Below are 12925 nucleotides of genomic sequence, written 5' to 3'. Positions count from 1 at the left end.
AGACAATAAAATTATTTTAGTGAAGAATTCAAATTATAACCAAATATAATTTATCCCATAAAATTTGTTTTGAATTTTCTATAAAAAAAATTGGTCATAAAGTATTCTCTTATCAATTTGTTTGTCATTGTACTATTTGTTTGTACGGCAGCGTCGGCACCATTCTGCACACAGATCTAGACCCAAAAGCCAAAAGGTTCAAAACTCCAAACGGGTAGTTAAAACTTTTATGGGGTCGGAGTTTCGGGTAGGGTTTGACCTGAAAGCACCCCAAGTAAAAAGGAAACCAAACCAATCCTTGTTTGTCTCTCTGTTTTACATTCACTCATTCATTTCTCTCTTTATCATTTCAGCATCGCACACTTCTTTCTCTTCTTCTCACTTCCCACGTCTCATTTCTCAACCAAAACAACAACAACAACAAAAAAAGTAAACTAAAAAAAAAAAATGAGCTCTCCTCAGATTTTTCGATCTGCCTCTAGAGCTGCCAGGTCAATCCTCTCCTCCTCCTCCTCCAAGGCCTCTCGTTTTCACTCTGGTAATTTCTTTAGCTCATTCTTTTTTATACTCTGCTTTCTCAGCTAAATCTCTCGTCTGTGTAACAGTTATCGGTTCAAAAACTGTTTTATGAGAAACCCATTTAGCAAAAAACTTTTTTTTTTATTTATAATTTTTATAATAAAATAGCACTGATCGAGTTGTTGTGCTGTTGATTATGCTTATAGATTTTTGGTTTTTTTGAAATATGTTTTCTTTGATGATTTGGGTTGTGCCTGTGTGAATTTTTTTGGTTAATAATTTGTATATATTGGAGTGAGAGATTTATGTTTGATGAAACCGACTTGTCGTATTTGCAGAAGGGAGAGCTGTAGCTGCGGCTGCAGCGGTGTCGTTGAGTGGCAACAAGCTGCCGTTTTTTGCTTCAAGTTACGGGAAGGCGGGTTCGGAGAATGCATCAAGAGAATGGATTGCAGGAGCGATTGGCGTTTCTGCTGCAGGTTCGAACTAAAAACCCCATCTTTATAAATTTTGTTGAGCTCGTCGTTAAAATTTGGTTAAAAGTTGGATCCCAATTGACGTACCCAATTTCACAACATGTTAAAGTGGTCGACTGTGAGCGGTGAACAAAAAAAAAAGTGAATCCATGTAAAAAGTAGTGTGCAGAAAGTGTCGACCATTCACAGTCAATCACTTCGGCATTTTGTGAAATTGGGTGTCCCTGGATTTATTGTTGTCCAAAAGTTTAAGGTGTTCTCACTTGATTGATGGGTCAACACATGAGATTTGTTAACTTCTTTAAATAGGAGGTTAAGTAGAGATAGAGCGTGGACTGAAGAAAAGAATGAATAAATTAATACTTTAAAAAAAAATTCCAGAACCAAATTGCTAAAATTTGGGGACAAAACTGGAAGTTGGGTCAAATTTTAGGATTTAAAGTGTGTTTTTGGCTTTTTTTTGTGATGTGCTTTTAAACTGTTGAGATGATAATCATACTTTAATTGGTTATGATTATGTTCCCTTCGAATTGATAAGATTGTGACGGTTTATATGTGTATGTTTGTTTGCTTCATGTTCATTTGTTTTAGGTTTAATAATGATGCTGTTGTTTATGTGGCATTTGGATTGGTTTTGTTAGTGGATAGTTGCGAAATATATTTCTTACCTATATTTTTCATGGGAGTAAAAGGAAATGATGGCTTAAAAGTAAAAGGTATGAGCAGGGGTCAGTGTTGTAGTCTGGGGTGGAAGGAAAGAGGAGCCATGTTCCTTGCTTAAATGTAGCATTGTGGCATCTGGTACCTCTTCTAAAAAAATTATACCATGCTTGTGCATGGTAATGGGTTGAAATTATAACCTTGGATGTATTCTAGAATTGACTATTTTCCTGAATTTCCCCAACATTTTACCTGAACCCCAAACTACAAACATTTTTCAGCTACAGTTGTACTTCTGCATTGATCACATTTCATGCTGATCCTTTTACTGTCTGACGTTGTGGTCTCTCACTCTCTCTCTCTCTCTCTCTCACACACACACACACACATGAATGTTTAAACATTGTTTTAGTAAGTTGTTTGATCAAATGTCATAATCTCCTGTATGGAATCTTGAGAGACCTCCAGCAAGAGTTATGGATCGTTTTAATCATATTGGCAAAAAATTGTAAGTGCCTGATACATCAAGTGTCCTGCTTGTACAACCCTATAATTTTATTATATGGGTTATATCACTTATTGGTGTAATTTGAACAATAACTGAATCTTAAGGGGCGTGTCATTTATGATAGCATGTCACTGTCCTCTTCTGGCTGCATGATATTATGATACAGTTTCTCTCTCTCTCTCTCTCTCTCTCTCCAATTTCTGATCATATTTTTTCTTTTCTTTGTGATTGCAGCTTACATGCTTCAGGAACAGGAGGCATATGCTGCAGAGGTACTCTAATAACCATTTTATTACATATCTATTTCATTATTACTCCAATTCAATCTCTCATTTGCCTATTGTGTTGCTCAATGACTAATTATCTTACTTGTTCTTCTCTATTCAGCTGGAGCGCACTTTCATTGCAATCAAACCTGATGGAGTGCAGAGAGGGCTGGTAAGATACCATTAGACTTCTTGCAAAAAAATTTAGTAACCTGTTCACACTGTTTCAAAACGACTTTGCCTAATGTATACCACTCAGTGGGGTTGAGTTGTTGGTTGGTCTTTTTAGGCTGGTAACAGGATATTTATCTCATCTAAGACATGTTATTGTGTTCCAGATTTCAGAGATCATATCTCGTTTTGAGAGGAAAGGTTTTAAGCTCGTGGCCGTTAAAATTGTGATTCCTTCAAAGGATTTTGCACAGAAGCATTACCATGATCTGAAGGAAAGACCTTTCTTCAATGGCCTGTGCGATTTCCTTAGCTCTGGCCCTGTTCTTGCAATGGTTAGAAAATCTATAACTCTCATCTTATTGGTTACCACAACTTGTGAGTTAGCCGAACTCAATTGTTCTAATTGTCCATACAGGTCTGGGAAGGAGAGGGAGTAATAAAGTATGGTCGAAAACTGATTGGAGCTACAGATCCACAGAAATCAGAACCTGGAACTATCAGGGGCGATCTGGCTGTTGTCGTTGGAAGGTATTGCTTTGAATAATAGCAGTTTTTGGTTTCTTAAATTTACCATATAGGCATTTACATCTTTTTTTTTTCTTTATTTTTTTTTATCTGAATTAAATTTTACTCTAGTCTAATCTAAGTGTATATGTATGTAAAGCTTCTTCTTGGAGACTTATATCCCGGTCTTTGCCCCTCTATATACACACACCCCATAAGCACTTATACCTGTAAAGTGACCATCGTGTCAAGGATGCGCGGTGGTACATCTTGATAATTACTTAGCCTATGTGCGATCTGGTTTTATTACTTGTGATATTTGCCATTAAAGTTACAATTTCTCACTGTAGAGTAGCAAACAATAACTGGGCCCTTGTTTTTGTTAGTAAAATTATCATGGGCCTGGTGACAATTGTGCTTTTGCTTTCCACATGCATACACTGTTCGTTGCTTTGTTATCATGATCTTGCTTTTGTTGTTCGCCATGTAGAAACATCATCCATGGGAGTGATGGTCCAGAGACCGCCAAGGATGAAATCAATTTGTGGTTCAAACCAGAGGAATTGGTTACTTATACAAGCAACTCAGAGAAGTGGGTCTATGGAAACTAATCATTTTTTCCTTTTTCTTTGAGTGAGTTAGACCCCGCATGAGAAGCAGGGTTGAAGCAAAATTGTTAGAAATAAAAATGTCTTTTGGTGAGGTGAGTGATAAATTATAAGTTGGTAACATCAATTTTCTGCACACAATGGGCAGACACGAAACATTTGTAATAATTAGTTTCACCTCTTTTTCATGGGACAACACTTATCAAACGAGTTAGTTTTAATTATGAATTCATATCATAGGCCACCACCAGGTAGCACAGGTACAATTTCTATTTGGTTATTGTCCCTCGCTTAAGATATGAAATTGATTGGTTTTGCATGACATTCTTTACACCGTAGGAGGATGCATTACACAGAGTTTGGTCTATGTCAACGGTTGAATTCATTACTGATAATTAAGATTGCATGACTTATAAATAATTATTTAATATATATATATATGAAAAAAAAGAAAAAAAGAAAAAGAGATTATATCATATTTAATCACAGAAGTTGGTAGATTTTCGTTTTAATTGAGTATCAAGTTTATTTTATGGGATGTATAAAATAAAAAAAAGTTTATTTTATGGGAGGCTGATGTGATGTGATCACTGATCATTGCCATTAATAGTTTACTACTAATATCGAATGATGAAAAGCGACCGAACTTTACCCCCAAGAGTTTCCTAGGAACTCAAGAATTTTTAAGTCTAAAAAAGTCGGATCCAATGATGAGGGGTAAAAGAGCATGACCAATTAATGGGTATGTCTGGCTGAAAGAGAAGTTCAAAGTTTTTAAAGCTGAACTGAAATTTAATCAAGATTAAGTGCCCATTTGGTTGGGCTTTTAGGGGCTGAAACGTAGCTTTATGTAAAAGCTGGGTTGCTTTGGACGTTTGGTGAAGCAAAAAAGCAACTTTTTGGTAAAAGTTGCGTTTTGAGCCAAGGTAAAAACGCCCAATCCGTTTATGGAGGTCTGAAGGTCCATAAATAAAAGGTTCAGCAGCATTTTTAACTATCCGTTGGGCGAGTCCGAAAATTACCAAATTACCCTGACCTTCATTCCTCTCATCTCATCTCTCTACTCCGCTGGGTGAATCTTCTTCCTCTTCTTCTGCTTTCTTCGTCTTCTCTGCTTCTTCCTCTTCTTCTGCTTCGTTCGTCTTCTTCTTCGTTCGTCTTCTTCTTCGTTCGTCTTCTTCTTCGTCTTCTCTGATCTCTGTGTGTGTGTTCGTTCGTCTTCTTCTTCGTCTTCTCTTATCTCTGTGTGTGTGTGTGTGTGTGTGTGGGTGGGTGGGTGGGTGGGTGTGTGTGTCTGGAGGAACTGAAGATAAGAAGATCAGGAGATAAGGACGAAGGAGATAAGGACGAACAAAAGATATGGAGGAGAAAAAAGTGAAAGAAAAAAAAAAGAAAAAAGAGTTTTTGGGTTTGGTTATGCAACTTAGAAGAAAATATAATGAGTAAGAACACAAATTATTTTACAATTTTTTTTTTTTAAGTTGTGATGTTATAGAGTATGTAGTGGAGAAAAAATTATGGGTACTAGAACAACTCATTTAAAAGATAAGTGTTAATAAAATTTTATTTTACAAAGATTAATTTTAAATTAGTATTGTGAAAATATTGTGACATTTTATTATATCTCTAAACTTCTTAAGTTAGTACTATTTTTTTTTAGAAAATAAATAGTACTATTGACATAATATTTTTATAACAATTTCATAATAAAGTTTACATAGTAAGTTGTTATTAGTTCTCATCTAGACCTACTAGTGACATTTTTTTTTCCTACTATTAAAAACTTGTTATATAAACTTTATTGGGAAATTTTTGTGAAAATATTGTGTCCATAACTTGCATTAAAAGAGATAATTAAAACAAAAAATTCTTTTTATATAGACATTGTCCTCTTTAGTAATTTACCCTTCAAACTGCCACTTTTATAAGTGCTAGCCAAACACTCAGTTTTTTCAAAAAGCACTTTTTAACAGTTTTTACCAAACACTCAGTTTTTTGAAAAATCACTTTTTCATTATGCACTTTTTAAAAACTCAACTTTTTCATTATGCACTTTTTCAAAAAGCCCAGCCAAACTCACCCTAAATCGTGATATGTCATTTAATATTTTAATATATTTATATTTAAATTAGTTTATATTTATTAATTTTTAAATCCTATAAATGTGCATAGCCCAATAGTTTGCAAACTAGTTTTGACTTTTGAGAAATTTCCTTCTACCATTACATGGTTACTCACAACTAATTGAACAAGTCATGTAATCAAATGAAAGCATAGTATTAAAAACTAAACCCTAATTCAATCGGATAAAAATCCTCCAAAACTGGTAAAATCAAGAATTAGGAATTCTTTGACTGTTTCAGTTTTTTATTTTTTTTTTTTAACTACAAGAAAATAACAAGAAGATTTCATTATCATTTACTGGAGTAGGAAAAAAAAAACATAGGAAAAATTTTCCTAGAAAGGTAAAACTTTTTTCCATTTGATGCGGAATCGAAATCCGCCGTTCACACGGACCGCGTCCTTCAGTTACTATAAATACTTTAAATACCCTCTCTCACTCACTCATTCACACGGGTCGCTTTTCGAGGAAGCTGTCTGTTAGTTTTCACGAAACTCCCAAATTGCTCTCCGCGTTTTCCCAATTCCCCATATATTCTCTAAACCCTAACCCTAATTTTCTCTCAAAATCATCAAAATCTTCGCTTGCATTGCTTCTTGATTTCGATTTTCGTCGAATCCTACTTTCTATCTCGGTGAGTCTTCGATTCCAAAACCCTAGCCCTAATTTTTTTTTTTGTTTAGTTAGTTTTTTAATCATGTTTGTGCTTATTGTTCGGTCATAGTTGTATGAAAAGTTTTCTGTTTGGTTGGTGAGAAAACATGGAATAGAGAAGATACGAGTTATGATTTTGATTTTGGTATCGTATAGCTTCAATTCAAGCTTGGCTTTGGTGTTGTATTAGGCTTATTTTTCGTGGATTTTCTTTTATGTTCCAGGGTTCTAAAAGCAGCGAAGAATCTGAGATTCAAGTATATTGCTAATTATTTTTTTTATTGCCCTAATCAATTTTGATATTATTGCGAAATATGTTTGATTTTTATAAATTTAGATTAGAAATTTGTTTCAAATATCTACTTTTCTAGGTGCATAGATTGTTTGAGGTATTTTACGGTTAAATATTTGTTAAGATAATTAATCCCCTTGATTCTTATAGTTCATGGTTGTAAGAGTTTGAATGTTTTGAAGTAAATTTTCAAAGGTCTTTGTTGATATGCTTTGGTTTATGTACCACTGTGGAGGTTTCTTTTAACTTGTTGTTTATCTCTTTATAATTGGTAGTCTGTGAAGATGTTTCTGTTGCCATGTTATTTTGCTTTGTTTATCTTATATTTTATGACTGACTTCAACATTCTCTAGCAGATGGCAACTAAACCTCTTACAACTGAGGCAATTGCCCTCACAGAGAAAAAAATGGACATGGCCTTAGAAGACATCATCAAAATGTCTAAAAACCCTAAGTCCAGGGGGAGGAAGCAGCGAAGGGTTCCGGTAAGAAGTTTTTTTTTTGTGAAAGCAAACTTACCTCTCTGATATCATCTATAATTTATGCTCTCTTTTCTTGGGCTGTTATCATAATATATGAATCCTCTGTCCATTCAGAACAAAATTCAGAAGTTTCCCAATAATATTGCTCGAGATAAATCTACAACGGTTCGACGTTTTATGGATACAAGATCATCACTTAGACAGGTATGAAATGGTTGCTGCTAAAGTGCATTATTTGTTTATTTATTTTGCCCATGATCTCACGTTTCTTTGTTTTTTTCAACAATGGTAATCAGGGGGCCTTAGCTCAGAGAAGGTCAAATTTTCAGGGGAACCAATTTCCTCTGGCAACTGAGGCAGCACGGAAGGCTGCAGCTGCTCCGCTTCGCAATAGAGCTTTTGGTCGTAACAGGGCAGCTAATTGGAACAAGACAAGGTATTTCATCCCAAAGGTCTATTTGTCCCTTATACTGCTTAAACCTCATTATTGTGGCGATGACAATAGTTAAGCATCTGATGGGATTTTTTTTTGATAAATAATTGCAGGTAAAAGTGTGGCTCTTCTATAGAATTGATCACATCTGCCATGTGCTTCCTGTTAATGTATAAATAAGTCGCATATGATTTGTTTTCCACCAGAATCAGCCAATTTGGGAATAATTCCAAGTGTTGACTGTTTCCTATTGCCATCCTGAATAGCATTCTTGCATTATAAATCTTCATATATGTGGTGTGCAAAGTGTGACATAGTGTGGGCAGAGCACTTTAATTTGAATGTCGCTGTACGTATTTGGAAATTGGAGTTTTGTTATTTGGGTTGGCTGTTGAGGTAGTGGTTTACAAGTGATAAACAGGGATATGATTGGAAGGAAATGGTTTAATGGAATTGTGAATTAAGTGTGATCTATGGAAGTTTGTTTGGTGGTATTATTTGAAGATAGCTAATGCACTGGAAAAGTTCACATTGTGCATTTTAAGTGGCTCATTGCTTGATAGGAAAAAGTTTACATTTTTTGCAGTGTCAACTGGATGTTTTCTTGTTACTGTACTGAGTGCGGCAATTTCTGCTTTTCTTGGTTTATGAATCTGAATCTATCTGAAGGTTGCAGTTGTTTTATCCACATGTATGCTTATTTTACATATGCTCCAAACTGGATGTTTTCTGGTTTCCTAGTGAGTGCGGCAGTTTCCACTTTTTCTGGTTATGAGTCTGAATCTTTCTGATGGTTACAGTCGTTTTATCGACATGCATGCTAATTTTTCCATATCCTCCATGATGAGATCTGCTGCTTTTCCATTTAGCCGTCAGATTTCATTCTTGAGATTTGTAGGATTTGGTTTAATCATTGTCCACAGAGCATTGTTGGCCTGCAGACATTTTGATAATTTATGTGAATTGGAAGATAATGCTGTGGGATGCACACCCTTCAGTCTTAGGGTCAATTACAAGAGATTTCTACATTTTGGAACTCGTCTGCTATTTCTACTCCATCTGACTGACACTTCATCTCTGCTTTTCTTTTTTCTTGCCTATGCTCTTGGTGATTGGTCTTCAACTGTGTTTTGCTATGGGATGGATCTAAAAAGGATGGTTCTTGGCCAACTAAACAAGATTCATGTGTTTCGGGTTTTCATTTAGAGTAATTTATTTTTGCTTGAGATAACCAAGTTTGGAGTTTTGGGTAGTAGCTGAATGTCAAAAAGGAGCATAGAGTTTTGCTCCTGTTAGTTATTTTCAAATTCATTTAGTGGTTGGCAGCGCTGTTGGCAATGTAGTTTGGTTTTAATGTAGTTTGACAAGGTGTGGAAATTGGATACTCATTTTTGTGCAAAAGCTTTCATCGCTACTGTGAATACTACGCTTAGTTTTCAAGACTCATTTTGGAGCTTCCTTGGACAGAGTCTCTTGTTTATTGAATTGAATGGAGAAATAAGCCCATTGTGGTTTTTCCCCAATTCAGCTTCTCGTGGTTGTCTTTACTTTTGTTTCCATTCAATCGGGGTGCAAGGTTTGAACTCATCATGCTTTGTGATTGGAAAGAGCTTTTACAGAAATTTAAGAGAATTCACACTTCAGAGTTCCAGTCTTCACTATATTGAAGTTACTGTTTTTTCCTGAAATGGTTTGTGTTAACTTTCTCTTAGTTGGATATAAATAGAATCTGTCAGGGTAAGATGCCTGACTCTCCTTGTGAATGTAAATTGCACGGTGGTCCTATGATGTTATTATTTGGTATTGATACTGGGGCGTCTTGAATATTTCCCTTGTTGGACTCAGCTCTTGATGGTATGTTCTCTTTATGTTTTCCAATCCTTGTTTATATTTCTGCTTGCAGGGGTCCACTTATCCAGAGGCACGCTGCAAATGGAGGCTTTGTGGCAAAGGTATTTATTTGACTTCTCAGCTGCATCAATCTTCATCTCCTTGAAAATTATTTATAACATCATTGAGTAGGATCAGTAAGCTTGTTATTCATAATATTAATCATTACACTAAGTTTGGTTTACCACTGAAGAAGAAAAAAATGGAGAAGGTTTTGAAAATCTTTTATATCAAAATAAGAGAGAGAGAGAGAGAGAGAGAGAGAGAGGGTTTTGAAAATCTGTTGATTTTCATTGTTGGGCTAGTGAATGAGAAATCAATGGTCCAATGAAAATTTACTTTCCAAACTAGGTGAGTTTTGGGGAGAAACTGGTTGTAAGAACAAAAGTTATTAAAATGTCTTATCTGCTCTTTATTTTCCTCCTGCTTCTCCACATGACCAAACAAGGGGAAGTATTTTATATTCTTTATTATCTTTTATAGAAAATAAATGAAGTAGTGTGAATTGCATGGCCTTAAAGAGTAGCTCTCTGTACAAGGGTTTATGGGTAGCTTTTTGTAACTTGGTTTGACGTAAGGGGTTGTGACAACAAGATTGGACGTGGATTTACTTTTACTTGTCCATATTATAGGTTGAGCCAACAAGTTGTTGGACTCATTTTTTTTTGTCAAGAGATACATTTAAGCTGTTGCTTAATGGGTGATAGGATCACCAGATCATGCTCAGTAGCTTTTAACCTCACTTCCAGTCTCACCATGCAAAGTAAATAATATTGATGAGTTTTATATATGGTGTTGCAGTCAATGCCACCGCAGCAGCAGGCGCAGCCAGTGACCAAGCAGAGGTCTCAGACACTAGACTCGCTGTTTGCAAACATGAAGGAGCAGAGGATGAGGAACTTGCCACGCCAGAACAATGCTGTACAACGTAACAATGCTGTACAACGTAATGGTGGTGGCCAACAAAGACCACCATGGGCAAGAGGCCGACTTGGCAAATAATTCGAACCAGTGAGCCAGCTAAATTGGGTATCGTCTGCAAAAGGTTCTGGTGATTCATATCTACTTGGTCTTCCTGCATATCCAGTTGATGCAAGTTGGAGTAGCTGAGAGTGCCCAAATGCAAGATCAATGGCCTCTTTTTCAAGTTTAGTTACCGTCCTTTTCTTCTCAATCTTGACAATTTGACAATTTGTAATTCATTTTGGTTCCTTTGCACTTGCTGTGTATAGCACTTTATCATAGATTGATGATGGTAATCCCTGCTTTTGCACATTGATTTGGTTGCCATCTTTCTTGTTTTCGTTGACTGCAGTGACTTAACCTCTACTATCTGGGTGTTGTGCATAGGTTTGACACGTCCAATGTGGATGACTGAACTTGTCTTTGCCCATCTTGTGTTACTTTTTCCAATTACTGCTTTTGTAGGATACATTCCTTGTGGATTGTAATTATTGGATGATTGCAATAATTATCTATCTATTTGTTTTCCCTCTCAATTTGTGTAGATTTCATGGTTATAGAAGATTCACACAATGTGAAATGAAAGATGTATATATCCAATGCGGGATACTTTTTCGAATGATGTAGCAGCTGGTTATGCTATCAGGGTTGCAGCCGTCGCGTATGTAGGAAAAGAAAAATAATATTCTGATTCAAACAATATGTTTAAGAGAATATATAAGTAATCCAACACACCTTGTTTAATAGCTTCTTTTGCACATCGTGGTTAACAACTTCTGATGTCTTTCTTTTGTGGTATACCGACCCCAATGTTCATGATTTAATAGCGAAGCCTTGCCTCTGCTCTCTGTGATGGTAACCTCTGTAATTAATTAATCATCCTCAGCAAAATGGTACCTCTGCTCTCTGGAGTAGTAACCTCTGTAATTAATTAGTCATCCGCTGCGAAATCGTACCCCTACCGTTTTGGGTAGGTTTAAATCCTCCTGGAAGAAGAATTGTGTGAGAGGTCAATATACAATATAAGGATAGGATAAAAATTTTATCTGATGACAGATTGGCAGGTGATATCTGTATGCGGATCTCACTTGTCCACTTAGTAGGGACGGGATCTCTCTTAAAAAGTGGGTCAAGAGATCAAATTGGTCAAGATCGTATTTATTGCCTCTAACTGTGTACTCAAAATTTAATTCGAATTAATTTAGCCCATTTGCTAAAGTCAGTCATTATTTAGAAACGAGCTTCAAACAGACAAAACAAATAAAGACATGTTATGTTTGTTCTCACTCAAAATTTAATGCGATTTAATTTATCCTCTTTGCCAAAGTCAGTCATTATCTAGAAACGTGTTTTAAACTAGCAAAACAAATAAGGACATTATGTTTGTTGAAAGTGGGATGGGTAATAATAAGGACGTGCCTCAAATTGGCAAAACAAATAGAGACATGTTATGTTGGTTGAAAGTGGGATGGGTAGGCAATGATGAAATCCTAGGGTTAAGCATGTTCCAATTAAGAGTATAAATACCTCCACTGCAGCATTCCTCAAGGTATGCAACTCTTGTTTCAAGGAGTGCAAAAAATAACACTTATTTCCATTATTAACTTAAAACTTTGAAGTGCAAGGTGCTCTTATATAGACTATCAGGACTAAACCTTAGTCCTAAACACTTATTTCCACTACTCACTCAAAATATTACACAATAAAATTTGTAATATCCCTCTAAATGTTATTTAAATAATGTAGAAGCTATCACTAAATGGCCTTTGCAATTGTATCATTGATCTTTCTTCATTTGGCATACAATGGAAAATGAATCACTGCCTTGTTAGGTTCAAAACAATAATCTAATCTAATGTTTCACAACATTGCTTCCACTTCCTTAAAAGCCAAGAATCAGAGCTTTAAAAAGAAATGAAATCTTTCAACCGGTAAAAGCCCATTACTTTCATACTTGCTTTGGCCTTATAATGAGTATGAATATACATAAATTTTATTACCTTTTTCACAACGGCACAACCTAATGACTTACTAAAAAGGTAATAAATTCTTATTAGAGTAATATTAATATTATATTCATATGATTTCATCACAGCTAAATAAATTAAACATTAATCGTGAAAACAAATTGGAAAAATTGTATATATTATCAATCGATTTTTGCCCATATGCGGAAATCTCTCTTGTTATTACATATGAACACATTGATTAGAAATCCATAGTCGGTTAAAATAAAACAGTTGTAAAAATATGAAGTTCTATTAAAATAAGAAAATAGAAGCCATTGATCACCTCGGGGGTGTAGCTCATATGGTAGAGCGCTCGCTTCGCATGCGAGAGGCACGGGGTTCGATTCCCCGCACCTCCACTTTTC

At 35.5% G+C, this 12925-nt stretch overlaps 2 protein-coding genes and 1 non-coding gene across 4 annotated transcripts; all 3 read left to right on the top strand.

The window, feature by feature from the left end:
- The first annotated feature begins 300 nt into the window (after positions 1-300).
- Positions 301-4034, top strand: LOC142644385 (nucleoside diphosphate kinase 3-like). Its single transcript, XM_075819014.1, has 7 exons — positions 301-538; positions 858-998; positions 2398-2435; positions 2551-2601; positions 2768-2935; positions 3019-3131; positions 3598-4034. Exons 1-7 carry the CDS (start codon positions 448-450, stop codon positions 3716-3718), a joined length of 723 nt encoding a protein of 240 aa, XP_075675129.1. The 5' UTR covers positions 301-447; the 3' UTR covers positions 3719-4034.
- A 2242-nt stretch (positions 4035-6276) lies between these two features.
- LOC142610498 (uncharacterized) lies at positions 6277-11087 on the top strand. 2 transcript variants are annotated; one of them, XM_075782319.1, is made up of 6 exons: positions 6277-6471; positions 7137-7268; positions 7380-7469; positions 7562-7701; positions 9602-9650; positions 10390-11087. In XM_075782319.1, the coding sequence occupies exons 2-6, from the start codon at positions 7140-7142 to the stop codon at positions 10588-10590; spliced, it is 609 nt and encodes a 202-aa protein (XP_075638434.1). In that variant the 5' UTR covers positions 6277-6471; positions 7137-7139; the 3' UTR covers positions 10591-11087. The 2 variants fall into 2 exon arrangements, with proteins under 2 accessions (XP_075638434.1, XP_075638428.1); XM_075782313.1 differs by having other exon boundaries at positions 6285-6471; positions 7140-7268.
- Positions 11088-12846: 1759 nt separating this feature from the next.
- Positions 12847-12919, top strand: TRNAA-CGC (transfer RNA alanine (anticodon CGC)). Its single transcript has one exon. It is a non-coding gene; the product is annotated as a tRNA-Ala (tRNA).
- The last annotated feature ends 6 nt before the right edge of the window (positions 12920-12925 follow it).

Source organism: Castanea sativa, chromosome 1 (genome assembly GCF_040712315.1).
Source record: "Castanea sativa cultivar Marrone di Chiusa Pesio chromosome 1, ASM4071231v1".
In the NCBI taxonomy this organism is placed as follows: domain Eukaryota; kingdom Viridiplantae; phylum Streptophyta; class Magnoliopsida; order Fagales; family Fagaceae; genus Castanea; species Castanea sativa.
Note: the sequence above shows the minus strand (reverse complement) of the source record. Positions and strands in the feature narration are given on the sequence as shown.